The 27,357-nt window shown below is 36.7% G+C and overlaps 1 protein-coding gene across 1 annotated transcript; it reads right to left on the reverse strand.

Annotated features, from left to right (window-relative positions):
* Positions 1–12: 12 nt before the first annotated feature.
* SEPSECS (Sep (O-phosphoserine) tRNA:Sec (selenocysteine) tRNA synthase) lies at positions 13–27,000 on the reverse strand. The gene is made up of 11 exons (XM_074904614.1): positions 26,793–27,000; positions 25,343–25,497; positions 22,961–23,079; positions 22,715–22,873; positions 19,739–19,892; positions 15,852–15,954; positions 13,460–13,589; positions 13,249–13,340; positions 5,790–5,883; positions 5,063–5,153; positions 13–3,177 (listed from the first exon to the last, which is right to left on the reverse strand). Exons 1-11 carry the CDS (start codon positions 26,904–26,906, stop codon positions 2,928–2,930), a joined length of 1,461 nt encoding a protein of 486 aa, XP_074760715.1. The 5' UTR covers positions 26,907–27,000; the 3' UTR covers positions 13–2,927.
* Between the last annotated feature and the right edge of the window lie 357 nt (positions 27,001–27,357).

Raw genomic sequence — 27,357 nt, forward strand, 5'->3', positions numbered from 1 at the left:
TCACTGTACAATCTTAAAAAGATTTTAATAAAAGGCAAATATTGTTAATACATTTGATTTACTAAAAACAGTTTGACAAATTTATGCCCATGCTATTACTATCTTTCACAGTATTACTAGTGGGTGAGACCTGCCATAGCCATGAAATCTCCCCATATCTGTTACACAAAAGAAATGAAAAACTGATCATTGGTGTATGTTCCAATATTATTTCACTACTTTATTACAGATATTAGTGAATAGAGGATAAGTGATTTATAGTCTTCCTTGAAAAATTATTTTTATCTAGTGAATCTCCTAAATAACCAATTCATCTCCATTTACTTGAAAGTATATGGCCATTTGAATTACTTAAAATTTCATTATATTTATAATGACATTGTAGAATGCTTCCATCTCTAAGAAGTTAATATTAACTGAAGACATTTAAGTGGACAAAGCAAGCAAACAAAACTGGAAGCTGGTACACCAGCTTACCAAAGTAACACAAATATTTAGTTCAAGAGTTTATACACATGATGGGGGCACATTTCTCAAAATATCTTACATTTTCTGACTTCAGGTGGTATCACTAAGATTACCAAAGAGATGTAATGACACACAAACTAAAATTTTTGGTTTTTATTTCAATTAAAGCCATTATCTTAAAATGTGTTTTTAAATTAAAAAAAGGTTTCAAAGGTCAAAATCAGAACAAACCACTAATTCATTCCCTGGATACTTGTTTACAGAGAAAAACATAAATTTCAACAAATTTTTGAAAACAAATATAAAAAATTTATTGAAATTTTCAGCTTTGATTTCAAATGGGAAACAGTTTTAAGACAGGAAAACACTACCTGAGAAAGCAGTTCAATGTATAGTAGAAGTGAGCGAATTATTTGCAGCAATTTACTATGAGAACATAAAAGGTAGAGGTTTATTCCTCTCAGAGAAGGCAACTGCTGTCTTCTTATTCAGTTTCAGGATATTATTCATCAAATGCTTATTTTAGCTGCTACCATACACCTCCCTAAACTCTTGTAACAATAGTTCCAATGCTTGCATTATGTGACTAGTCATCTAAATCAATAATTTATACGAATTCAGGCACAAAACAACAATATCAAAAATTAGGAAGAAAGGTATCACTAAGGCCTTGTGGTTTTTACTGGCTGCTCCAATGTACTGAATACTGAGGCAGTGAGCTGCAGAGTTTTGGCTCCCAAGCTTGTGGAAGGGATTTACTGACTGGAAAAACTGAGGTACAGCATGGTCTCAATTAAAAAAAAAAAAGAAAGGGGGGGGAGAGGGGGAAGAGAGAGAAAGAAAAGGAATTTACATCTCCTTATAGCCACAAAGACTCAGTCGCCAAGTTATATTACATTTCTCCTAGGATGTATTTGTACAGCAAATAACGACTGTGACTGTAGTCCAGGGAGCCATACTTTCACAAGCTTTAATCAAACGTGTAACTGTAGCAATAAAAATGTAGAAGCAGCAGTTCAATTTAAGCTTAAGATACAACAGACCTCACTAAGTGAGAGCACCTTCATGCTGATTAGCATACTATTCAAGTTCTGCACATTAACATCACCTCTTGTATCAATTCATTGGAACACAGTGGATAGACAAGCCTTTCAAAAGCACCACTATTTCGATTAAGCAATTTACAGAGGGCTCTGAAGGATATATGTCTTCGATCCCACCAAACAACATAACTAGAATATTTCCTGACGTTTAGAACTCATTAATTGTGGTGTCCCAAGTACTACTACATTACAGACAAAGAAAATGTCTTTGAACGTTAAGCTCACTTCGAACAGTAAATGACATAAAACTACATACAATGTAGTAACTGCATTTAAGAATAATTAATGAAAAGTTTTGCAACCTACAGCACTGTCACTCCAGTGATATGGAACCTTTGTTTCGGGAACAGACTCTGAATCTATTGTTTGCTTAATGAATTCAAATCAGCAACAGCACACAGCCACAGAAGCAACAGTGCCAATGACAAGAGGCACTTCAGAAATGGAAGTCTATACATTTTAACAACAATGGGCTAAAAATGCCAAAATACCCTCTGGTCTCACTGGCTCTTGAAACTGCTGGATTAATCCCACAAGGCATTCCTCCTTTTCAGTGGGTCTCTGACCTGATTGCCATATCAAAGGAAAGATGAAATGTAAAAAAGAAAAGACAAAAAAAAGTAAAAAAAAAAAAAAAAAGACTGCACCTCTCCACCACCCCTTGCTTTCATTATTAAAATTGTTTCTAGTTGCTGAACTGCACAAATGTTTCCAAGAGGTGAGTACTGACAGGATATGAGGTATTCTAGGTTTTTCTTTGTCACTGAGGGCTGCTTTGTTCTAGACAGTTCATGAGAGGTGAGAACACCTGAACATCCTACTAAGCCAACTCTATAATTTCCTCATGCAGTTTTAACATTGTATTTAGTAACGGATATCCCAACACATAAAAATCTTTGAGAAGTGTTAAGTATGCTGATGAGAAATGAGATATTTTGAGATCAGTGAAATATTTCTTGTTTGGATGGTCTATACCCAGGAATGAATTCAATCACTGCCTCAGAAAATCTTGTTAATCAAAACCAAGTGGAATAAGCATTCTGTGATTTGGTGAACACTGGTCCAAAACAGTCACCCACAGACTGAAAGGCCAGCTCAAGGTCTTTATGAATGTAAAGCTTTACTTTGGCAGATATTAAGTGCATTTATATGCTGTAAAAGACTTGTGTCTGGCCCTCTGTCTTGGAGAGAGTATCACCTCTTTCTCTAAAGCTGAATTTCACTCAACTTTTTTTGGTTATTGTTTTCAGATCAGGAGTAAATTTTCTGCACTGCAGATTCACAATGCTAACCCAATACAAACCTGACATACTTCAAACAAAAGTGTATCTTCCTGTGTTACTAAATCTATATTTTCTAGTCTTCAAGTTGTTCCGTGTCTGTATTACAATTACTTATTTCATTCACACTTTTTTCTTTCTTTGCTTCTTTTCTAGAAGTTTTCAAACACTTGTCGAGTCTTTTTAGGAATACATCTACATCTTGCTTTTTAATTCCAATTGCGGAGGCAGCATTGAGGTAAGCACAGGGATAGTCATTTGCATGTGACATAAATCCTTTAAAAGTGTAGTTATTCACTGTTTGTACAGACCCACAGGGAACAACCCTGAAACAAAAAAACAGAATTGTGATTCAGTTACAGATGCCTTGGATATTTTATGTAATACCCAATGATGAACACATTTACACAAGTTCCTATACACTGTAATATCTGCTAACTCTAAACAAATTAACATAAGCAGGCTTAGGTCAGGCATCACTATGAGTGACAGTAGTAGCAGATCCTGAATTAGCTCAATCCTGTGTGCATATGTGCGTGTCCCTTCCCCTCTTCAGTTAAATTATTAAGGTCTTTACTGCTGTTTTTTATGAACTCCCCAGTGTTGGGGGAAGAGACATCTGCAGCAAACTTTCCTATTCCATAACAAGCCCTAACTATCTGACCTGCTTTGTCTCTGACCTGAGACAGTTCACCCCTCCTTAGGCAACCTGGTGACCCTGACCTCCCCGGAATCACCATACTGACAGCAGCTTTAGTGAAGACATCTGCTTGACATAGTGTACTACAGTCCAAAATGTCTGGGTTCAAGTGATTCAGAGGGCTCATGATCCCAACTTCCCGCCATCCCTTCCTCTCTACTCCATCTCCCTTTTTGCTACTGCTTTTCCCTCTTCCTCATACTAAGAATCTCTACCTATTACACCCTATTTCTCAGCACTCTGAGTACATATGCACTCCCTGATAAATCAAGACCCTAATCCACATCCTTGTTAAAGGGAACAACTCACCTTGTGGCCACAGGTAAAGCCTACACAAGCAGTTAACACAAACCAACTGGTAAAAATTACTACCTCTATAGAGACATTCCCTGCAGTTCATAAAAGAAACTGCATTCAGATAAATATCACTAGATTTATCAGATCCTTCCACTGTCCAAGTACTCCAACCACAGGTTATGCGAAAGCCTGTACGCTACTGAAGTAGGGAGTTGCTATTCCTACCACTGACATTCAGCACAAGCATAACACTTAAAATCTGTTGAAATGCCAGGTCAAACAGTGTATATATACTACAGAAGAATTACATAAAAAAAGGAAAAACCTGAATCCTTTATATCAGCCAAAGAAATGAAGAGTTTTAACTTCAAAAATTGAACCCCTTGAATCATTTCAGCCAAAGACGGCTGAAATTGCAGGACAAGCCAAGGTTAGGACAGGCAAATTAAAAAGAGCATCTAACTACAATACATATAGATTTACTGTCATTCATCTGTGCAGGAAGTGGAATAATCTAAGCTAATGAAGCATACCTTCTGATGTGGAAACATTCAGCTCTGCTACAAAAAAAATGACATTAAGTCTACAGCAGAAGTTAGCATGGCAGCAGTAATATTCAGATTAAGGAATCCTGCCAAAACAAATTTTAAATCATTCTCTTCTTTTAAAAGGTTTAAACCAAAATCATTAAAAATTATTTGGCTTGCATTTCCACATTCAGGATCAGGTTGTAGATTTTTAAATTATTCTTTTTAAACACAATTAGTTTCTGAAACCAAGATTTTCTTCCATATGACAAAAAGCTATGTAGGGTATTAAAAGTTTATTCCCCTGACATCCAGCACAACCATATTTGTGCTGCAATAAACAAAACAAAGATCTTCCCTAAGTAGCTTACAATTTAACTATAAGATCAGACAACAGCTGGAAGCTAAATGAAACCAAGGGGTACTAGGGAACAATGACACTAAATTAAATGGGCATAGATTATCTATTTAGTCTACCAAAGCTAACAAAAGGGGCCTCATTGCTAACTCAGGCAGGTAGACACAATTAATAGATAATTGTGATGAAGAAGGGTGTATTACTCTGACTCCTGATTGTCAGACTGTAATCTGTAATCATGACTATTATTACAAAACAAATATGATATGATTTAATAAAATATATGCTAATACAACCCCCCCAACTTTTCAAATTCATAGCATCTTCACCTTGCTCCAGAAACTTGTCTTGTGAAAAGCATAGATCCAAGCTGAGTAACAGCAACATCATTATTTTCATCTAGATTCTTCAGTGACATGGCTAAAGTAAAAAAAAGTCAGGTTAAAACTACTACAAAGATGCTTCTTCTTCAAAGAAGAACCACAGAGAACAAGCTGTTTTCCAACAACAAAAATCTAGCTAAATATTTGTGTTCAGATACAAAGAAAGATAGATGAATACTACATTTCATAATTTTTAATTTCCCCATAAACTGTTACAAATGACAATTTTGGTTTGGTTAGACTGTATGTAAGGCAGATTCTGCACAGGTAGGCAATATTACTTTGGTGTTTTGGTTAGAACAAATATCTTGAGTAGGAATTCCATAATCTCTTTTACAGCAGTATAAGATGACGGGTAAAATAATTATACCCTAATTTATTTTTAAATCTACTTTTTAATAAGGTATTACTACATGCTAACTTCTTCTGTTTGCCTTGTTTACAATAAATGAGTATGTTGGACAGGAGCAATTTTGTAAAAAAATAAAGAGCCCAAGTCACTACTTTACTTTTACAGTAGGTTGCCTCATTGGGTTCAATGGTTTCATATCAGCCTAAGCACAATTCAGTGGAGTGTAGTGAACAATGTTTAATATATAGGAACTCTATGTGAAAGTGTATTATGAATGCACAGTATATTGGATTTTTTTTTAAAGATAAAAACAACAATTACCTAAGGAAATGGGATTATGTGGCGTGTCTAACAGTCTCTCATTGTGGTTATCTGCCAGCTTCTTCAGCTCACTTGAAAGATAGGAAAACATCTCCTGGGAAAAAAAAAAATGCAATATTTTTGTTATTACCTATCAAACAGAGAAAATAGTACCTATTTCACAAAACTGTTAAGTCTCCATTATATCCTACTGGTACCCAGCTGATCCTCTTTTCATGTGTACCAAGTAAGTGGACAAGACATTTCTCTGAAATCATTCTATAAAGGAACAGCTCAATTTCCTGAACATTATTCTTCCCCCTCAAGCTGGTACAAAACTCTCTATCTGGTCTATAATACATATGCTTGGGATGTCAGTCATTCTCTCTGTGGCCCTGAACCCTAGGGAGATAAAATCTTGAAGTGGTTCCCACTGCAAAGCAGGTCTTACCCCATTCCACTCCTGCAAGAGCCTCCCCCCACCTTAGCCCCTGAGCCACAGAGAATGAACTGTTACCATCACAGATGGCCATGTTATGGCAAATTGCTCCTTGCTTGTTTTCTCTCTATTAATATATTCCAGACTAAAAGCAGTGTATTCTGTTACCATGTATCACACAATCACAATCACCACTAGTGCACAGACTTCTTTATCTGCATGAGAACAGCAATACAGTCTCTTAAGGAGAAGGCTACGAGTACACATTTGAATATATTTTGTTTCACTCAATATATACTCTCCTGAATACTCAGCTCTGTGGTGTAGCCAGTCCTCTTCCACTGACCAACCCCTTCTGTTCAAGCCTACTAAAAGAATGGAGATATCTAAATTTCTGCTACCACTTAATTACATTGCACCTTTATTGAGAAAATGTCATAAAACTGAGATTCATAAATGTTTTGGCTCAGATACAAGTCACACTGCACATAAAAGGCTGCTTCTCTTACTTCATCCGTATTTTATTTCCTCCCTCTTCCCCAGTAGTAATCTATGATAATTGCTCATGCTCTTCCTCAGTTTAATACCTTCCTCTCCACATATCAGCTAAAAACACTTATGGACAGAGAGAGAATAAACACCATCCTCTTATTGTATCCTTTGGCTTCTTTTCCATCCTTTTTAATGTCTCTCATAAAATCTAGCAAAAAGATACAGATACTGGGCAGTCTTTTTAAAAGACACTAAACACCAGATTTTTCCTCTTTCTGGCCATAAAGATTGTGCTGCTCATCTGCTTCAATCCGACTGCCTGTTTAAGCATCCTCATCAATTTCTATACCTGACAAGTGATTTTTCATTCCTTAAATAGAGTTGCCTCTTCAGTCTGTAGACCAGTATCCTATTCTGACCTGTGCACTCTGACAGATACAAATTATAGCTCGTGATCAAAATTATGTTTTTGAGCAAAATCTCCCACAGGTCTTACAAAACCAAATTAGCTTTGTGGTAGTTAAGTTAGAAGAATGTTATAGTTGCTTTTCTTGAGTCACTGCAGTGAACCCAGTCTCACTTCATGAGTGAGCAAATGAACACAGCTCCTGACTTGTTCTTCCTAATACCATAGAATAAATTCAGACAGAGGGGAAAAAGTACCGTCTTACTGTCTAAATTAATTAGATTACTGATTCAATTATCAACAAGAGTATAAAGCTTCTGTAATACTTGGAACAACAACAAAAATTTTTGAGAGGCATCTATGATTAATTATCAGAACTTGAAATTTGTGAAAAATCACCCTTATTTTTCAGAGGCATTTGTAAATCGAGTGATTTTATGGTTTCAACTAATCAATTTTATTTACAGTTCACTCACAGAAGTTAAAAAACATGTTTAAAATGTTCAGACACTTTAGCCTTCCTTCTGGTCCCTCACTAAATATAAACACATTACACCTTTGTTACTGGCTTTCCACAATAAGCATCACCAATGTGTTAGCCATTTTACCAGTATTTTTTTGAATCCAAATCACAAATTAATTTGTGCTCCCTCTGCTGGCTACTTACTTCTACAACTGAAGCAAAGTATTACAGAAATATACATAAATTGTGTCTACTATGGAGATACTATTGGTGAAATTAGTACTGAGAAAAACCTGTATTGCAACAGGAACAAATTCCCAAGTAATTAATTTTAGTGTGTTGTACCTAGGGAATTCTCTGTTGCACCTCTTAATAGTATTTATTACGGAAAGGACGACAAGCTGGTATAACCAGTTATCCACTGTATAAGTGTATTAAATTAAGATTAAATATCTAGGTTACTAGATGAGCCTCTACATACACAGGAATTGGTTAAAACAAGAGAGAATAGAAAGCTGGCAAAAAAAAAATAAAAATCCAAGTATGTATTTTCATCAGTTTGACTGAAGCTACCTGAACACAAATTCAAAACTTTGTATTTTTATGAATGATGATATTTTGCATCTTTCTGTTGGAAGCCCTCTAGGTATTTTATAGTTTCAGAAGTTAAACAGTTTGTTGCAAAATAGATTAATGGCCTTTCCAAAAAAAGGGAAAAAACAGTATTTCTGTGAGGTCAAATCTATAACCAACCTCTATTATAAAATATTTCTATTATGTGGAAAATTTATAAGCACCCTAAGCAATTAAATTCAAATGAGCTCTTACATAATTGATTTTCTGTGGTAGGCACTCAAATTTTCTCCAGTGAAGCTAACTATTATGCTAAAGTTTCACTGAACAAACCAAGCACTAAATGTCAGTTAAGTTTCATTATTTAATTCACTCTTTCCCCTTAGAAACTTATTACAAAACCTCGCCAGGCTAGTGAAATGAATGTTAAACTATGTGAAAATACCTTGCACTTTTGTTCTTTCTAGCACCTAAAATAATAAAATACCTCAAAAAATATGAAGAACAAGTCAACAATGGTGTATGCATCAAATGTGCCGACTCAATTATGTGAGCAAAATAGCCTATTTCCACATACATTTACAAAAATATTTTTATTGTTTTGTAACAACTATTAAAAATATTTTAATCATACTGTATTTACATTATAAAACTATTTTTTAATAGAACCTACACTAATATGGGTGACTTTTCATTTGCTGCTTCATTTTAATAGGCACTGTTTTTTCAAATTAAAATAACTAGAGGGAAACAAGTACGGAAAAAGCATAACTTCAGAGAAAAAGCAGAAGATGGGGGCACTAAATATGCTATTAGTCCCATATCAGGTGTCAGAGAGACAGGAAGGCCAGAAAACTTTTTGTGCATGGTTGAATATATCCTAGCTGGCTCAACCACTCAGCTTGCTTATGCCCTTAGTCTGTAACACTCTGCCTGCCTTCCTGTTTCACTCTCTGAGAAGATGAGTTGTCCTTAGAGAACAGCCTGTTTATGGTGCTGAAGACAACACTGCAGAAGAGTAATTTTACAACCTCTTTGCACTAGATACAGACTGCCAGCTCCCATATGCTGTACGTAAGACTGATCTGGTCCCATCTTAAATTACGTTCAGCAGCAGCTGTTCATACAGCAACCATCATAGCCTCTCTTCTGCTTTGTGTATCAGACTGACCAGCTGCATGTGACCTGTGATCTGATCCCTTTGCACACCACTTCATGCAGACAAAGAGAGGCTGCAGTGCTGAGCATAGAGACCTGTTACTACATGTCCCAGAAAGCCCCAGTAGAAGGCTTACTTTCTTGAAATGCAGCCAAACACGACAGAAACTGTACATGTACATCTGTGATGCTTACATAAACCACATACCCTCATATACAGATGCTCTAGCTTTGCAAGATCAAGAATCTTGTTCTGAATTCGTAATACAATGAAGTTTTAAAAATACCAAATTAATTATGGAGCCTTTAAATCTTTATATCATAGAAAAGTAATCTAACAAACTGTTGAGTAAGTCTTGCCAACCTGATATGCTAACAGTAATGCTGACAAATCACCACGCTCATTTTCTTTTAAAAGATCATTCTTAAAATCACCAAACACCACATTTTCTCTTCAGCACTTGCAAGAGCTTGAGATCAGGCTCCTTGTGGGCCATACTTCTCCAATACATGCGTTAACTACGTAGGCCTCTTTGAAGCTTCCATTCATACTTGTCACTTGTTTAATTACACAACACCATTTAAGATGATTACGTTCAGTTGAACTATCTTGCCTTTTTTTTGAATACGGTTCCACATATTTCACACAAGGAGAATCCTGCAATATTCCCACCACATGTTTGACAAACAACAGTGTTAGCAAACTGACTAGACAAAGAGAAGTAACAAATGTCTGTCTTGTTGTAATAATATTTGATTTTTTACATTTTTGATATCCAGCATTAAATGGCTTTTCTCTTATTCTTAAATTCAGTCACAAGTAGAGCAGCAACATAAACTCATCCTGAACTGTACAAATAATTTATTCCTATCAGAATAGTTACATCAATAATAAACGATGAAACATAAGCCCAGTATTTTACTGAATTGTAAAACCCAAACGATTTCCTCCCACTCGGTGTGATTTTAAATATTTTAGATACATATTCCATAAGGACATAAAAATTACTCTAGTTAATCACTCTTAGAAAGTATACAGACAGATGGATACAGATATAAAAAGCTCCATCATGTCCCAAGTAACAGAGAAATACATGTAAGAACATCAGAATTATCTTGATCATTAGTTTGTTAAGGAAAGTCTAATGAGGAAATCCATAACTGCTGAAAACAAAATGAAGCCATCACCTCTCCAATAATAGCGGTGTAATAATTAATTAAATGGATTAAATGGACCACATTGGAAAGTAGTTAACAGGTATTAAACCTGATATGTAAGGTCCTGAATGTAAACCCTGATTTGCTCTCCATCAATTCTGAGGTGACAACTGAAGTCTACTGTTTATACTATTCCACAGTGTAACCACTATATTTGCTACATGTGTCCTGGTTTAGACACACACACACATACATGAAAATAGAGAGTTTTAAGACCTGAAAACACAAAATACAGGACACAACATAATCTGTACTAAGGAAATCAAAGGAGTTGCTACAAAAACATAACCTTTACATAATATTGAGTTCTTTAAAAGCAAAGACATTAACAAATCTGACTAAGGATCCCTTGTCATTATCTGCATTACAAAAGGACCTAGAATCCCCTACTGAGATCGGAAAACCACTGTTCTAAACATCACATAAACATATAAAAAGGAATACTGAAAATTTAGAACAAGTGAGAAAACATTGTTGTTGGTGGTCTTCTTCCATCCAAGGCTAAATGAGACTACTGAAAACATTCCTTATTAAGCTTTCATATATGGCCACCTTTATTCAGACACTTGGACAACATGTGTGTGTTAGTCCCTTGCTCTTCTGTCCTCAGATCCACTGCACCATTTTACTCCTTCAGATCACATCATAACATATAATCTCATACACTTGGACAACTGCCTACTCCATGACTGCCAGCTTGTCAGAAAATTCCACTCCATGTTCCTCTCCCTCAAATAATCTCTTCCCTTCCTATATTAAACAGTTCATCTGTTACCATTTTATTTTACACATCCATGTAAAAGAAAAACTGGGTAGACTGTTTTTTTTCCTTGGTTGTGCAAGATTAATCTCTTCCTGGTAATACTGTGGTCTTTCTGGCTTGAGCTCAAATAACATGAAGTAACACCCATGTGAATAAGGATAAGGTAAAAAGAGAAACTAAAAAAAAAATACTTCAAGTTTTTTATAGCTGACTTTTTGTGTGAGTAGGTGCAGCTGCACTGATATAGAAAGGAGTACTCAATGTCAAGCTATAAATAGCTCCTGCTGGGAGCCTAATAGCTCTGCCTCTGCTTTCACAGAGCACAGGCAATAAACTATCACTATTACATTTTTACAATTCAGGAACAGATTTAAGCAAAAAAAGGTTTCTATTTCTACAGCAAATCCAATAAAAGAAACATATTTATGCCATATATAAGGCTGTGTTTATAAAGTATACTCACATTTGAAATAAAAAGACCTGAAGTTGTAAAAATACAATGCTTTATTCAGTTTAGAATTCTATGTCCAAGAAAATGACATGATTCAAAATATACAGCTATTCATTAAGACATTTTATTTATGAAATAATTATTATTTATGACTTGGAGAGTATTTATACTGCCCATTATGTACCTTCTACCAGTGTAAATCTACCATCAAAATCAGCTTTGCAGAAGACACGATAAATTCACTTGAGATGCTTTTGGAGATGCAAGTGAAGAGGGAAAAATACAATTTGCTTTTAATGAAGACTGAAACCATACATGGCAATACGTACAACAGTCCAGAATAAAATGTTAGAAACTATTGCAATAGTGGCAAAAGTGGTAACTGCTTTCAGTGTTTCATAAGCCATGTTTTCACTTTAGTTGCACAGATCACTTCACAGTTGTTGCAAGGCTGTCACGTCCTGCTCACAAAGACCACTAAGCTGGTTTGGTTTTCTATAGCCTAGCTATTCCTATGAGATCTCAATTCCAGCACAGAATTTCTGGATGTCTCTACAAGCAGCTAGAAACAAGTCACAGCATCCAGCACTATTGCCCTGCCATGTAATCAGAGGCAACAGCAAGCTGTCAGCAGGAAACAATTGGAATATAGTTTCTAAATAAAATAATGGATCAGATAATGCATGATCTAAAACTATTAACTTAACAGTACTTAATTCACAGCATTTCTTTACCTAAAACCCTCTACAAAAAGAATCCTCTGTGTTAATATATAAAGATAGCACAATCAGGCCTGTATTATGCCCAGAATTAACGACGACTCAAGATGGGACTCAAGGTTGCAACTAAGGTTCAAACCTTAGACCACTTGAAAGTTTGTGCAATGCATTTATACCCAACATAAAACATACAGTCTGCGAGAGGCAAAGAAGAAACCTAGCATTGTATCTAGATGAATAACTTAAATAACAGTATTCTTCTCTTTTTGTGGCTATGTACAACATTTATAACTTAACCAGAAGCTGTGACTCTCCAGAAAACACGGTACACAAACATTTAATTAAATGCTATCACAGAACAAAGGAACAAAGGCACAACAGGGCCAAATGAAGAAGAGCAGAGACCCCTGGGTTACAGGGCGTTTGGTCTCATGCTTTAGTCCTGCAGACAGCATGACCATGATAACACAGCACAGTGCTTCACAGATTAAGGTTTTGTGGACAAAATTCTACTATATTAATCACGCTTTAGAACTGCAAATATGAATACTGTACAAGATAGTACAGGACCTCAGTAACTTTCTTGTTTGGAAAACAACATGGAATTCTTGCTTACTCATGAGCACCGTTTAGCCAAGAAGTAATTATATCATACTGCCTTTTCAGATTCAGAGCTGAGAGCTAAGAAGCAGTTCAATGGCTTTCTAGACAGAAACTGTATTTACTACACAAAGCAGTTTTGCAACAAGACTTTGTTAACAGCTGACTTTAAGAAGTGCTGCCTGCCAAAAAGCTTACCTTTCTCTCTTTCAGTAACTGTTTGTAACCACTGGCACCTAGAGACAGAAGTGTAATGAGGACATCTAAGGAAGGAGACGCAGAAGCTCTTCCTGAAAAAAAACAATATACAGATTAAATTCGCAAAAATAAATTTTATGTGAAAGAAAACTGATAATCAAGTTTGCTACAGTTATTTCGTACGGATGCAATCAGTCCATGAACTAGTTACCTGGATACATTTTGCTGATCTCCTGCACGAAGGACTCGTTGAAGCCAGCAATGATAGCGCCACCTACTGGAACCATGAAATTTTTGTCCAAGCTCTGAACAAAAGCATCTATTCTCCCTACCCGAGCACCCTTTATCAAAAGGGAACAAAAAAAAATTCCACAGCATACATTAGGAAAACACATGATAGCATCATAATTACACAGCAATGTAACTGAAATAAATATAATTCCTGAAACTCTCTCAGATACTGTATTTGTGATGAAAAATCAAAAATCGTAACACTACCTTTTCTTAGCATTGCTCACTATTATTACCATTGTCTGCTTACATAGTACCTTACAAATTCCTATTTTGCTGTGATTTAAAATATTGATTTTAGTTCCTAAAAGTCTAAGTGTAGCTTATTTTCAACAACAACCAAAAAGAAAATCCTCAGAATTTAGTGAGAATTATACAGTTAAAACTGTACAACCCAAAACATTTCACAGATTCTCACAGTAAAGGGCTACAGGTTAATGCTTCATTACCGAAGAAGATTTTTCTTGATACATGTAAAAATCTGCATTAAAACAAATAGACTGTGACAGCACTCCTTATAAAGCTGCTTGAAAAAAATCAAGATCCAGATAACTTCCTCTAGCAGATTTTCCCACTTCCAAGAAAACATCTTTATACCTAGCCACTCAAATATTTTTAAAAGAAAAAAACATAGATTTTGCCGTATATCTTCAATTTGACTAACATGCTACTGTGAACTGTAGAGCTAAAAGGTATGCAGCATAACAAAACCTGAGAAGTATATTAAAGAACATACATATCAAAGTATATCCAAATACCCACATATTAATGTACTACAGAGTAAACCCAAGAAACAGGGAGTTAACACTTATGGCAACAAGAGTGCAAAAAATCAGATCCCACTAAACCACGGTTGTTATTTCTATGTTTTAATAGTTTAGTACATGGGAAATAGAAAGAAACATTCTGAATTTGTCAGCTTTTTGATGGGAAGATGAATGCCAGCAGCTATCGTTTGATTTAGTTGACAAGAGACCACCAGAGGAAAGGCACAACAAATGAAAAGGTCTCAACAGCTCTTTCCTGTGATACTCTTGCAAGTTCTGTTCACACTGTGCTCAGCATGTACATATTCCTGAGTATTCATTAATAACTACTTCTTCATAGGCAGTACATTTTCTACCACAGGAAATAAATTTTTGTAAATAAATGTAAAACAAATCAGAGCTCAAATGTATACATTTGCATAATCAAAGAACAAACAAACAAACCAACCAAACAAGAAGCCAAGAAAAAACAGACACCAACACAGTTAACAGTTCTATTTGTAGCTTTATGGTCTGAAAAGATTATCATTAGATACATTCAATGCAGTAAAATTCAGCAATCCCACAGTCCCTTCATGTCAGAATTTCACTAAACTTGTGCAAGTTAAATACAATAAACATGTACCAAGTAAATTACAAATAAAGCATATGCCATTTCCTATTTCACTTCACATAGCACTCACATATCACTTCAAGTCGTCAAATCCCTTCAGTCTCTCAAGATTTAGAAATGCCAACATGACATTCCTGTCATAATTATATATCAAGTTGGTCTGTGCCCAGTTAATAACATGATGTATTCTTAATTAGAAAAAAAAGCAAACAGTATTTTTTAATGCATCCCCTGATTTTTAAATGGATCCCCTGAATCCTGTTAAAAAAAAAAATCCCCCTACTCTTTTGATATGGGCAACGGAGAGAAAAAAGACATTCAAGAAATGGTGCACAATACATTGTAATGAGCAAAAAATGCAAGAATTCCAAGTTTCATGGCTGATCTTAGATATGAAGCAACCTCCCCTTCAAACTAAACAGAAATTAAAATTTTCTGAACATAATACTGAACTTAACCCAGTTTTCTCAGCCCTCTTCTGTGTCAACAATATTTTAACAGTGACAACATCTATAAAGTGTTGCTGTAGAATTTTGTAGCTTCAATTGAAAATCTGTAACTCACATTCTGTTGAAGGCTTAATCTTTACCCAAATATGATCAATTATTTTATTTTTCATCAACAAGTTTAGGAAATATTTTAAGAAAGCTTATTAAGGACATTTTTCCATTATGAAAGACACTTGAACATAAACAAAACCTAAATAAATTTGGGTTTATTACATAAAAATCATATAATAGAAATAACAAATATTTTTTTTAAGTTCTATGTTCCTCTGCTCTGCTTTCTCAGAAAATTGTTCAACTATCAGACATGCATGGGATAAGTCTCAAAGATGTGAAACGTCAGATAAAATTTGCCAGTGTTGTCTACAATCAGAGATTTATTTCTAGTTATTTAAAAAAATATTACTGGAAAGATACAGCTCCTACCTGCTGGATAAGATGCATACATTTTGAAGACTGAACTCCATATGCATTGTTGACAATATGGGGAATGTCATAATTTGCACAAATCACTGCCAGTTCCTCCAGCCTATAAGCATAAAATTGTAATTTAGAGAAGTATTGGTAACTGTAACTCATGTTACAAATCAGACCATTAAAAGACTGAAAGGTTTACAAGGAGGTCAGAATGAGAAAATAAACTTTTTTGATTAGTACCTCAAGACAGCACTTGTCACTTAAGCTATAATGGTTAAGAAGAAAATTCTTTAGCGTTTACATATACTACAAATTGTTGAGCTGCACTGAAATTTTTCGTGTTTCACTGAAAGTTTTGTCTGGAAACCAGTAAATAGATCCTAAATCATTCTGCTTCAGATATAAGCATTTTTTATACTACTTTAATGATAACCAGAGCTTTAGCTATTCACACCTTTTTTCCTTTTTCTTCTAATATTCAACTTGAAGATGGCCTAATGGAAGTTTCAAGATGTGTCTTGAGAACCAAAAGCATCATCTAACAGGAAGTTTTTTTACATGCTTCTGTTTATTTCAAAGAACTAATATTTTAGCCCCTTGGCTGAAATCTCACTTTATTTCAGATAAACTGATTAACAGAAAAGATATTCTTCAAAGGAATGCAGAACCCTAAAATGTCTGAATGTGGAGATCAACAAATTAAAACTCTGTTCGACTGTTTACTCAGAAATAAAGACAACTCTTCACTTGCCTTTAGAAATCCTTGAAACCACAGTGAGCTCAGCCTGGACTGATTTTTCAGTCAAACTAGGATTTATGTGGCTGCATAAGTCATTTTGGGTAAGGGCCTTCAGCATTTTAAACATACCTCTACTCAGTACCCTTTTTAAAGCACTCCAATCATGTTTTCTTGCTTAAAAAAACTCCTGATTTTCCCAAAACTTGTGAAAATATTTTAGAAATAAAATCTACTTGAAAAAATAAGGTAATATATAATAAAGTGATGATAAAGGTAATTTAAAAAAAAAAAAAAATCAGGGAACTCTAAACCTCCAATGCATTTTTACTCTATCTCCTTCTGTACAGCCTTTCACTGTAATTTACTAACATTCATATAAAATGTGACAGAGTATGAAAACATCTTCCAAGACGTGACATTCTTTTGCACTGTAACACAAAATTCAGCTGCAAATCTCAGATTAAATTTTCTGAACCTCAGTCCTTAGGAAAACATCACCATCACCACATTATCCCTAAAGAAATAAGTATTTAATGATTAAGAAACACCAGTAGTATAATATACATATTGATATTTTACAGTGAAGATATTTGGCAGGAGCTGCATGTCCAATAATTTTTCACATTTATCAAGATCCTGAATCCTGAACTATCTAACATTAACAGAATACTTCAGGAAACATAACACTACAGAGGGCAAAGTTTTTGCCTTCTGATCTGATCTTAATCAGGCTCATTCCTCACCTTCCAGAGACTCAAAGGAAAACAGTTCCCCTCCTACAGACTTCTTATCAAGTGTAGGTCGAGAATTTCCCCAAACTGGAAACATACTGCTATTTATGTTTGTCTTTTTTGAGACTTAAAGGAGCAATAAGCTAGCTTCCACAAGTACTGAAAACAAAAAAGTGTCTTTTCCTAAAAATATTCTATTGAAAAATTAGATCCATATTACAATACAGAATGAGAGTGCTACAGTTTAAAAAGAATATGTGATTATGCAAGGGAAGCAAACAATTATGCACAGCACTTGTCTGCTGCCAGGGCTTAAAATGAACCATTAAAAGTGCTGCTAGTCATATCACCAAAAAAAAAAGCATTAATGTAAGTTTCGCTACTACCTGAATTCTTAAAAGTCACAAATAAGACTTACAGAAGTATTCTCCAGTTTATTCTTTCTTTCTCTCTTGTAAAAGTTAATAAAAATAAAGCTTTGCTGTCTGCTAAGTACATAAACTTTTTCAAGACACTTTTTTTCTTTTAGTTCTCTTTTAAATACAGTAGTTTTAGAGACAACTCCCAGCAACAGCAGGTAAAAGACTGAGAACTGATGTCTCTCTGAGGAAGAGGGTTTATACATTAGTGAATTATTCCTGTAAAGTTAAATAATACTTCAAAGGAAAGCTATAGGTACACAGGCATAAAACTCTTACCCTGACCTTTCAATAATCCTAAGCCACTTAAAATTTTAAAACACCACCACCACAACTAAACTAACTCTTACAAATGCAAGATACTTAAAAATAGACATTTAAAATGTTACCCTCCAGAAATGCTGTACAGGATTTTCCTTCCTGTAGGAAGATGAATGTTATGGCCTTCAGTAGTTGACAGTATCCTTTAAATAGAAAGTGCTTTCAAATCCTCCTGTATCTGTGGTATATCATAACACAGTGCCACTACCTAATAATTCATCTCTTAGTTGCAGAGGACAAAACAATTGCATGTCAAAAAGAGGAGGCAGATAAGGAAAAGATTCATTTACCCAAGCTATAAAATAGACCATTCAATTTTGATAGCTGTGATTTAACTTAGCCAATAAATCTGCAAGTCAACTTCAAGCAACGTTCATAGTATTCTGACAGAATTATACGGTTTTAACTTCCCTCTAGCAACTGGGTTAACCTATGATAAATACTAGTGCTTTTTTAAAGGTAGGAAAACAGAGTGAAACATATCTTTGCTTGCCATGTTTCAGAGTCAATAATGGTTTTTTTCTACACTTGCAAATATTCAACTAAATCTTCGAGATAACAAAGTAATTAACAAAAAAGCATGCACTGCAGAGCAACTCTAAATGTAAGTCTTTTCAATTTTGTGATAAATCGAAAATAATTAAAGTGGAATAACTGAGTCACTACATTTAAAACCATGTAAAAACAAACATCTTACTAGAATCTCATACTTCAGTGTACTACATAAAAGCCTATGAAAATATAGTTGTTCAACTGTAAAACCTAACGAATTTGTTTTTTGATACTGTGAGCAAATAAAGAAAGCAGGTTTTGTGAGTAACAATGGTGCCCATTTCGGACAAATTACTCAATATACCAAGTACTTTAGCTACCTCTACACGTTAAAATAATGTCTCAGATACTCTGTTTCCCATCCATAACCGTAATGTTCATCTCAGCTTCAGCAAGTGCTTGAATGACATCTGTGTAGCAACTACAGAAGTTATGTATATGGACACATAATATTAGGAAAGAATGCAATGTATTTTAAGCTTCTTTTAATGGTGATTTAACAGCTGGAAATTATGAGAAGTAGCATCATGCAATCAGGCAGCAAATGTTCAAACCAAGATAAGTTACAGCAGGGCAAATCATATGTTATACTCATACAGCGCATCTGCCCTAGATGCTTCCAAGAGTTTACTTGTATCAGTGTATCTTAATTAGCCTTATAAGCATCAGTATAATACAGGAAAGAATAACTCAAGCAAAGATTTTAAATTTAGCTGTAGATTATTTTTTTAACTGTATTAACAGCCTAGGAAAATCCATCACTGGAGTAGAAAAGGCAACAGTAATATTAAAATGTGGCATTAACTGTGGAACTACGTTTCCTGGATTACGTTTCTATGAAAGTCTGCTTTTACTACTTCCATGAAATAACAAGAAAACCATGGCCAAAACGACATTCACTTCACCATAAGAGATCATTAACCTCTGTTATATGACAGAAAGAAAACCTTCTACATTATTCTTTTTAATATACTTCTCTGAAAGTTGAAACATTGCTTCAACCTGCCATTTTTCCTTAAGCAAGGGGATTAAAGTAGCAATTTTAGGAGCATGGACATTCAAACCATGAAGGTTTTGTTTCTTTGTTTTTACAGTAACAAGTAACACACTACTTTCAAAGACTACTTTACTTACCTATCAGGTACCCTTGGAGCAAAGCAAGACGTTGTAGAATGCACACAAAGAATATTTTCAGCGCCAAGAGCCTTGATTTTAGCTTCCACTGCTTCGATGTCTGTCCGTAGCTCATCACCTTCTAATACGTTTTCTATCACCACAGGCTCAAAACCTGACCAAAAAGAGCAAGATCTGAATGCGTATCATCAAATCTCTGACTAATGGTGTGGTTTCAGTTCCAGTATAAATCTGGAGAATCTTCTTCTGTTGTTTTAACAGATTCTTTCAGACTTGGATTAAGAACACAGATACATAAACCGTTTTATTGTACAATGTCCACATAACTAAAAACTACAGTAATATTCTTGTTAAATACTAGACTCCAGACAAAAGCTTACCTTATATTCTTTGCATGCAACAGCAACAGGTTTGAAGATTTTTTTAAGAACAGATTAACCTCTTCCCTCCCAATTAAAAAGAAAGTGTTTGAGCGGCATTTTTGTAAAACATTAGCATAACCTCTCTAAAAAAGGATGGCATTATATGTAACAATGAAATAATGATCATTAGGAATTGGCTTTCAGCATAAGCCTCTGCCTTATTCAATGTATAAACTTTCAAATTACTTCTTAAAAGATAAAAATGTTCATGGTTGACCTCATTTTGAAAGTGAACTTTGTCATATCATAAAAGCCAAGCTATTTCCCAAGCCTTTTATCTAAGTTTCCAGTTTAAGTTTGTATTTAAGATGGACAACAGTTGAACCTCATAAGGTTGTTTCTCAAGGACACATGAGAAACATTCATAAAAAGGAAGTTATTAACACAAGGGTTACCGATGTATTAGAAACCATGGAAGCACCTGAGAATGGTCATGTAGGCATTAGGGCTTCTCCCCCTAAAAGGGTGGCAGAATCAGTAGCCCAGCTGGAGCACATCTACACCAACACACTCAGCATGGGCAACAAACAGGAGAAGCTGGAAGCCACCATGCAGCAGGAAAACTATGATATGGTTGCAGATATGGAAACAGGCTGGGATGACTCGCACAACTGGAGTGCTACAGTGGATGGCTATAGACTCTTCTGAAGGGATAGGCAGTGGAGTAGCCCTGTATGTTAGGAAGTGTTTTGATTGACTAGAGCTTAATGATGGTCATGATAGAGTTGACTGTTCATGAGTAAGAATCAGGGGGAAGGCCAACAAGGCAGATATGGTGGGACTCTGTTTTAGGCCCAACCAGGATGAAGAGGCAGACCAAATATTACATAAGCAGCTGGGAAAAGTCTCACAATTGCTAGCCAGTCACTACAGACTAGTTCTAGTGGTCAGGCAGTTGGACTAGATGATCATTGTAGGTCCCTTCCAACTGTTCTATCCAAACTTTTTTTTTTTTTTTCTTCATTCAGAGGATAGCATAGCACTGGAACTGACATCCAGAGAGGTTGTGGAATCTCCACCCTCAAAGATTTTCAAGATTCAACCATACAAAGGTATGGTTGACCTAACCTAGCACTTAAAAGAGGTTTTCTTTTTTTTCTAAAAGAGGGAAGCTTGTCATGGCACTTGCTCAAATTTCTAGCTTATAAATCAATAAATAAATCAAAGAGGTTTTGTTTACAGAATAAAACACAGGAAACCACATATTCCCTTCCCCAAACAGGTGTGGCATGGCAGCAACATCATGCTGGCTAAAGTGACTGACTTAAAGAACCAGAGAAACATTCAGTTTACTGAACGAAAATAAAGAAGAAAAGGGGAAAAAGGAGTGATTTCCAAAGCAGTACAACATGGCAGCAGCTATGTAAATTTGTCCTTCATGTCTTAAGACCATGCCTTAACACTGACAGGTAAGGCTCAAACTCTACAGAAGAACTTACATCAGAATGATTTATTGACTTTGTTAGCCCTAGTCTGGTTTTCAGTTAGTGATGCAAAAGACAGACATTGCATTTAATAGATAGTAGTTAGGCATGTGATACCTGCTTCTCTCTTTAGTTGGTAATTCTTTTAATTAATTATGTTATAGCTATCTTAACTATTAAAAAAAATAACAGATCAATGATATTTTCTCACAACCTTCTCCATCACAAATGCAATTTCCTTAGCTTGATATTATAAATTGAGCATAATATGCTGAAAACACTCCCGCTTTTCATATATACGTGTTCTATTTGTTCTGATCTGATTATTTTAAACACCTCTGCATCTTAACTGGACAGAATCCAGTCCCTGCTTCTAATTGTTTAGTCATTTTTATCTAATGAATCTTTTATATAAAAAATAAATGTGTCTTAGGAACTAGGTCCAGAATCTATGCCACCATCTGCAGGTATGTGCACTGAGCTGGAAAATTATGGTCTCCCTCACTTGCCCTCTCCTTGATCCCATACATCTGTCTGCAGGAGGGGATAGCTTCAATGCAGGGATAGACTTCTAGACTTAGCTGACTTATAGCCTGGTAAACAAGGAATTCCATACGAGAGAAATTAAGGTTTGAACTAAGAAAGGCACCAAACCAATTTCCTGAGTGAGCTGAGTGACACCGCCAGGTTAAAAACAAATAGTGCAGCTAACACTTCCCATGTTCTAAAAGAAAAGAATGTGCAGATCAGCTTGTCACCTTCTGATCACAATTCCTAGGACACATATACTTTTTGCATAAATCTAAGAGAGAGATTGAATCATAAGCCTTGGCTTTACACAATTCTCAGGACAGCAAATTAGGCATCTAATTCTGAGAGTGAACAGTAACTTCCTTAGTATTGTGTTCTCTGTTGACTTTATACACCCCTGTACCTCAGCATAGGCCTACATTTTACAAGGCATTAAGACAACAACTCATGTGTGAATGCATGTTATAAATCAGGAGTGTACAAATAAAGCACTTAGAACTCATTAGGCCGTTTCTGGATCTTACATAAGCATACGCATTGATCATTCTGCTAGATGAAGTTAGAAGAATACACTGTGTAATCAGTCAGCCCCTTCTTACCTGCAGTTATCATTGACTTGAAGCAAGATTTCTGGTCTATACGTGGCCAAATAATGTATTTTGCCTTTGGTCTCTTGTGCCGTAATGTTAAAAAGCACAAAGTTAGACTCATGCCAGTTGCCATAGGAACCACAAAGCAATTGGTCACTGTCCGGACACCTGCACATAAAAAGCAAATCAGAAATTAACATGAAGAACCCATTACATGCCCCCATAAACAAGAGATACTTTCAGATTTACACTTACCAGCCAGCTTTATAATATCCAGAACTACTGAATTAGTAAGTTTGTTCAAAAGGCTAGACCCTGCAGCTTTAGGCTGGACTGCAGAAATATCACCTGACCTTCCAATTCCATGGATCAACCTAAACAAAAAGGGTTGAAAACATACATCAAGTTTTTTCACATCCCAAAGCAATCATTTTTGCTGACTAAAGAGAATTTAATTTGATAAACAATCATGGAAAATGCTGTATTCAATGCAACATCAGTATCTGCCATAATTTGTTCCATTACCACAAACTACATATATTTGTATGAAACGGTCATTTTTTGTTAACTGTAGATTAACAATATTCCCATATGCAAGTAAAAACTTTGAGAAGATCCACAGTAGCAATACCTTTAGCATCTGCTTCTTTTTAAGTGTTACCTCAGCACTCCTTGATGTCCACTGAAATAGCATTATAAATGCTGCCATGTTCAGACACACAACTCCAAGGAAAACAAAATTCAGTTGTTTATAGGGTAGCATACTGGTATTATACAGATACTCCCTTGACAAATGCTTCATTTCCAAAGGACAAAGAAATAATATATACTGTGACAAAATGTCCTGAAAGACAGTTATGTTAATGTATCTTTTTCTACATCTTCACTTCATCTACCTCATGCTACTATTCAATATTATGTATCATGCAATACCATCTCTCTCTGCATTCTGTTTATAAATTGTGTTTACAAACCGCATTTATAAATGTTGAGATATTACTTTGCACCCTTCAGGAGAGAAGGATCCTGAAACAGTTTACAAAATAGAAGCTTACAGAACTAACTTTACCCATGGTTGAATGCAGCGGCTGCTCAAGTAAGCTCGTAACCAATATACACCTATTTATGGCTTTGGTTCTGTTTTTGTCTTGGGTATAGAGTAAAACGCAGTCTGATGAGTGTATGGAATTCAGAACTTCTTGGAGTATATTTTTACAGCTTTAATTTTTTTCTCCATTTCAAGTTATAGGTTGAAATCAACAATAGCTTGATAATTAATTGAAACTTCCACATAAACCTCACTCCACCAAAAGTATTTTCTTCCCTTGTTCCTGTTGCTATGTTCTTAAGAGCTTTCCCAAACTACTACTTTTTCTTTTTCTGCACATACGTACTCCTTCCTAAGCAGCAATCCTCCATAAGACTGGTCCTTAGAATTTATTAAGCTGAAAGGAAAGACAGCTTGAGAACCATCTCCTGATACTTCCATCACTCCCAAAGGTGCCTGTAAAAATTCCTGCAGAAACAAGTGGAGTGGAGGACGCCTCTATGCCTTTCTGTGCTACTGCTTACACTCATAGGTGAAAGTGAGATGCCAAGTGACAGAGGTGCATCAGACCAGCAGTACCTAAATGCCAGCCCAGGCTCTCTCCAGCCAGAAGCTGGGCATGCTTTCTACAGCACTGTCAGAAAGCAATACTTCCACACATAGTCTCCCCAGTGTGACCCTCTATCTCCCTCACCACACATATCCTAGACTAGAGAGCAGTAAAGAAAACAAAAAAAAGCCAAACCGCTGTATTACTGGCTTTCTTCATTATTTTTTCATGGTACTGTAGGGCTTATGAAGGCCATTAAAGCCTAAGTAATTCAACTTCCATATGGTAAAGCTTACTAAATTTCTAGTCTCCAATATGCTTTCGTATTAATCTTTCAAGGAGAAACATTCCATGAAATTTCACTTTGTTTCATTCCTGCTAGGCAAAACATCACAGCAAGGTACTGAGCATAGAACTTTAAGAAAAAAAAAAAAAGTACCTTCATAGAGAAATCAACATAGAACCTCTTGAATTACAGCATCCAATATACCCATCAAGTGTCAGAAGGTCTACAAGCTATTAAAATCTCTTGTCTTTACAGATATACTTACTTCATATAAAAATCTATTATAGATGGACTGGGTTTTCACATGCATATCAACTAATCACATTATAAAGATATTAATGAATATATCAAAATACAAATAGCTATTCACTAGGAACGTTTGATACTTTGCAAGTGCAATATGCAGTAGTTTTTATTAATATACAGATGAAAAGCTGTACAGTATTTAAAAAGGCAAGTAATGCATGGATTATTTTAAAATGGGAGGATCTCTGCTACCCTTGCATGCAGACAACATCTTAAGCTTCTACCAGTTCAGTATACAGGACACAACCCTGACAAAAGATTATTGTTTCATTCAAGACTTTCCAATGTGTTATTAATGAAAATACAGGAAGTTGTATCAATTCAATATCGCATTATACTGTTTTTCTCAAATGCTATCAAGGTGTCAGATGACAAGACAGAATAAAATATGCCATTTGAAAGCATTAATAGTAAATCTGAATAATTCAAATTGACAATAATTTGTACCTGTAATGCCTTCGGGCGACAAGTCCTGATGCCACTCTTCCTTCCCTCTCACCCACACCACAGTTGCCAAGAAAGTTATTGCTATCCATTATAGCAAGTTCATGAAGAAACAGTTCAATGGTGCTTTCATCCCATCCATCTTCAGGACATTTTCCCTTAATAATGATAATATAAATGTAACTACCAAACTTGGAAATTAAAAATGAACAAAACTTTATCCAGCTTGTTTGATTGTTACCCTCTCCCCCACACCGAACACCTGTATGTGTTTTCATCATACTTTTATATTATCTAATGCTATGAATTTGTATTGAGAGAAGTTAAATAATTATTTTTTCCATATATTAAGTGCAATTACATTAGCATATCCTGACATTACAATAGTCAGAATATTTTTCACTTTCAAGTGTTCCTTAAAGTACACACAAAACCATTGCAGCACATAACATGTTAATTATTCCCTAGAAGGCTACAGATTTTTTTGATGTATTCTCTGCACAAGAATCTACTACTACAGGAATTCAACAGAGAAAACTAGATGAAAGGGTGACAATGGGGTATTATAGAACCAAAAATATTAATTATGAGAAGGGAAATATAGTTTCATTTGTAACACATCTTCCTACCTGCATATTTTTCTTTCTAGTTATTATTTAATAGGTAAGGAAACCATTTACATAACATAACTCTGCAACCAGAGATGTGCTCTTTCTTGTGCTCTTCACTGCATTAAGAACTGCACTTATCTTTGCAAACTGCAGAAAAGATCCTCGGAGGAGGAGGTACCCATAAATCCCTGAAGCATTCCTATAGCAGGTCAACAGTTCAGAGGCTTTTTCCACATGTCCCAATAGCAGTAAAACGAGCTCAGTAAAACTAGTTCATTTCTGAAGTGTGATATGAAGGTTAAGCTTGAAACAGTGGCTGACATGACTAAGGATGTTCAAGAACTGAAACACCTGAGAATTCATTGATGATGATTTCTGTACATTGGAGACAAAGTGCATTGGTTCGGCACCTTAAAAGTATCATTCTTTACCTCATGTAGTAATACATTAATACCTTACTGTTTTTAAAAATGTCTTGAACTGTTTCCTGGGCCTTTCCCGGCAAACACACAACTCAAGGTAACTATTTTTTACTCCCCAACACGACCTTTCATTTCGGGGCTCCGTAAGGTCTCTGCCACTACAGCAAAGCCAGCGATGCTCTCCTGAGCCGCCGCGCTCGACCCCGCGGGGGCGCCGTGCCCCGACGCCGCCGGCTAGAGGGACGGAAAAGCAGCGCGGGAGCCGCAGTGGCCAGGCGGCCCGCCGCGTTCGGGCGGGGCGGGACGAAGACACGGGGCACGGGAGGCCCAGTCCCGCGGGCGGTTCATCGCTGCCCTCCCCCGCCCCAGGCCGCGGTACTCGGCGGCCCGGCGGGGGGCGGGCGGCCCGGCCCCGGTTACCTGCTCCAGCAGCGCCCGCAGGCGCAGCTCGTGCGCGCGGCGGCCCTGCGCCCCCTGGCGCACATAGGCCGCCGTCACCAGCCGCTCGCTGGAGCCGAAGTTCTCCGCGTTCATGGCCGGGGGGCGGGCGGCGGCGCGGATCCCGGCCGCACTGCTTCGGCCGCCGCTCACTGCCCGCGGGCCGCCGAGCGGGCCAGCCGCCCGGACGGACGGTCGGTCGGTCGGTCCCCGCCGGAGAAGGGCGGGGGGGATGTTGCGCACGCGCCACCGAGGAGCGCCGGGGCCCCTCCCCTGACGGGGGCCTGGCCGCGCCCGCCCCGCCGTGCCGCCCGCGGTGCCCGGCGCGGCCGGCTCCGCCCGGCGCGGCCAACCGCAGGCGCCGGCCGCTGGGTGGGGCCTTGGGCCGCCCCCTGCCAGAGGTGCGGAGGGTGCAGGGGCCCGCGGCGGGCTGTGCCCGGAGCTGCCGTGGTGGCCGTGTCCCCGTTTCCGCGCTGGAGGTGCGCGCCCCGCGGGCGGCGGCGTGAGGCGGTGCGGCCCACCAGAAGCGACATTTCTTGATTCTGAA

This window comes from Athene noctua, chromosome 4 (genome assembly GCF_965140245.1).
Source record: "Athene noctua chromosome 4, bAthNoc1.hap1.1, whole genome shotgun sequence".
Taxonomy (NCBI): Eukaryota; Metazoa; Chordata; class Aves; order Strigiformes; family Strigidae; genus Athene; species Athene noctua.

What these genes read in the sequence shown, in the direction of transcription:
- SEPSECS (XM_074904614.1), bottom strand. Translation starts at nt 26,906, where the DNA reads ATGAACGCGGAGAACTTCGGCTCCAGCGAGCGGCTGGTGACGGCGGCC. An exon ending in GCTCCAAGGGTACCTGATAG is followed by an intron (nt 15,955 to 19,738) that starts GTAAGTAAAGTA and finishes TTATGCTTATAG; the next exon opens with GCTGGAGGAACTGGCAGTGA. An exon ending in ACATAATCCCATTTCCTTAG is followed by an intron (nt 5,154 to 5,789) that starts GTAATTGTTGTT and finishes TTTTTACTTTAG; the next exon opens with CCATGTCACTGAAGAATCTA.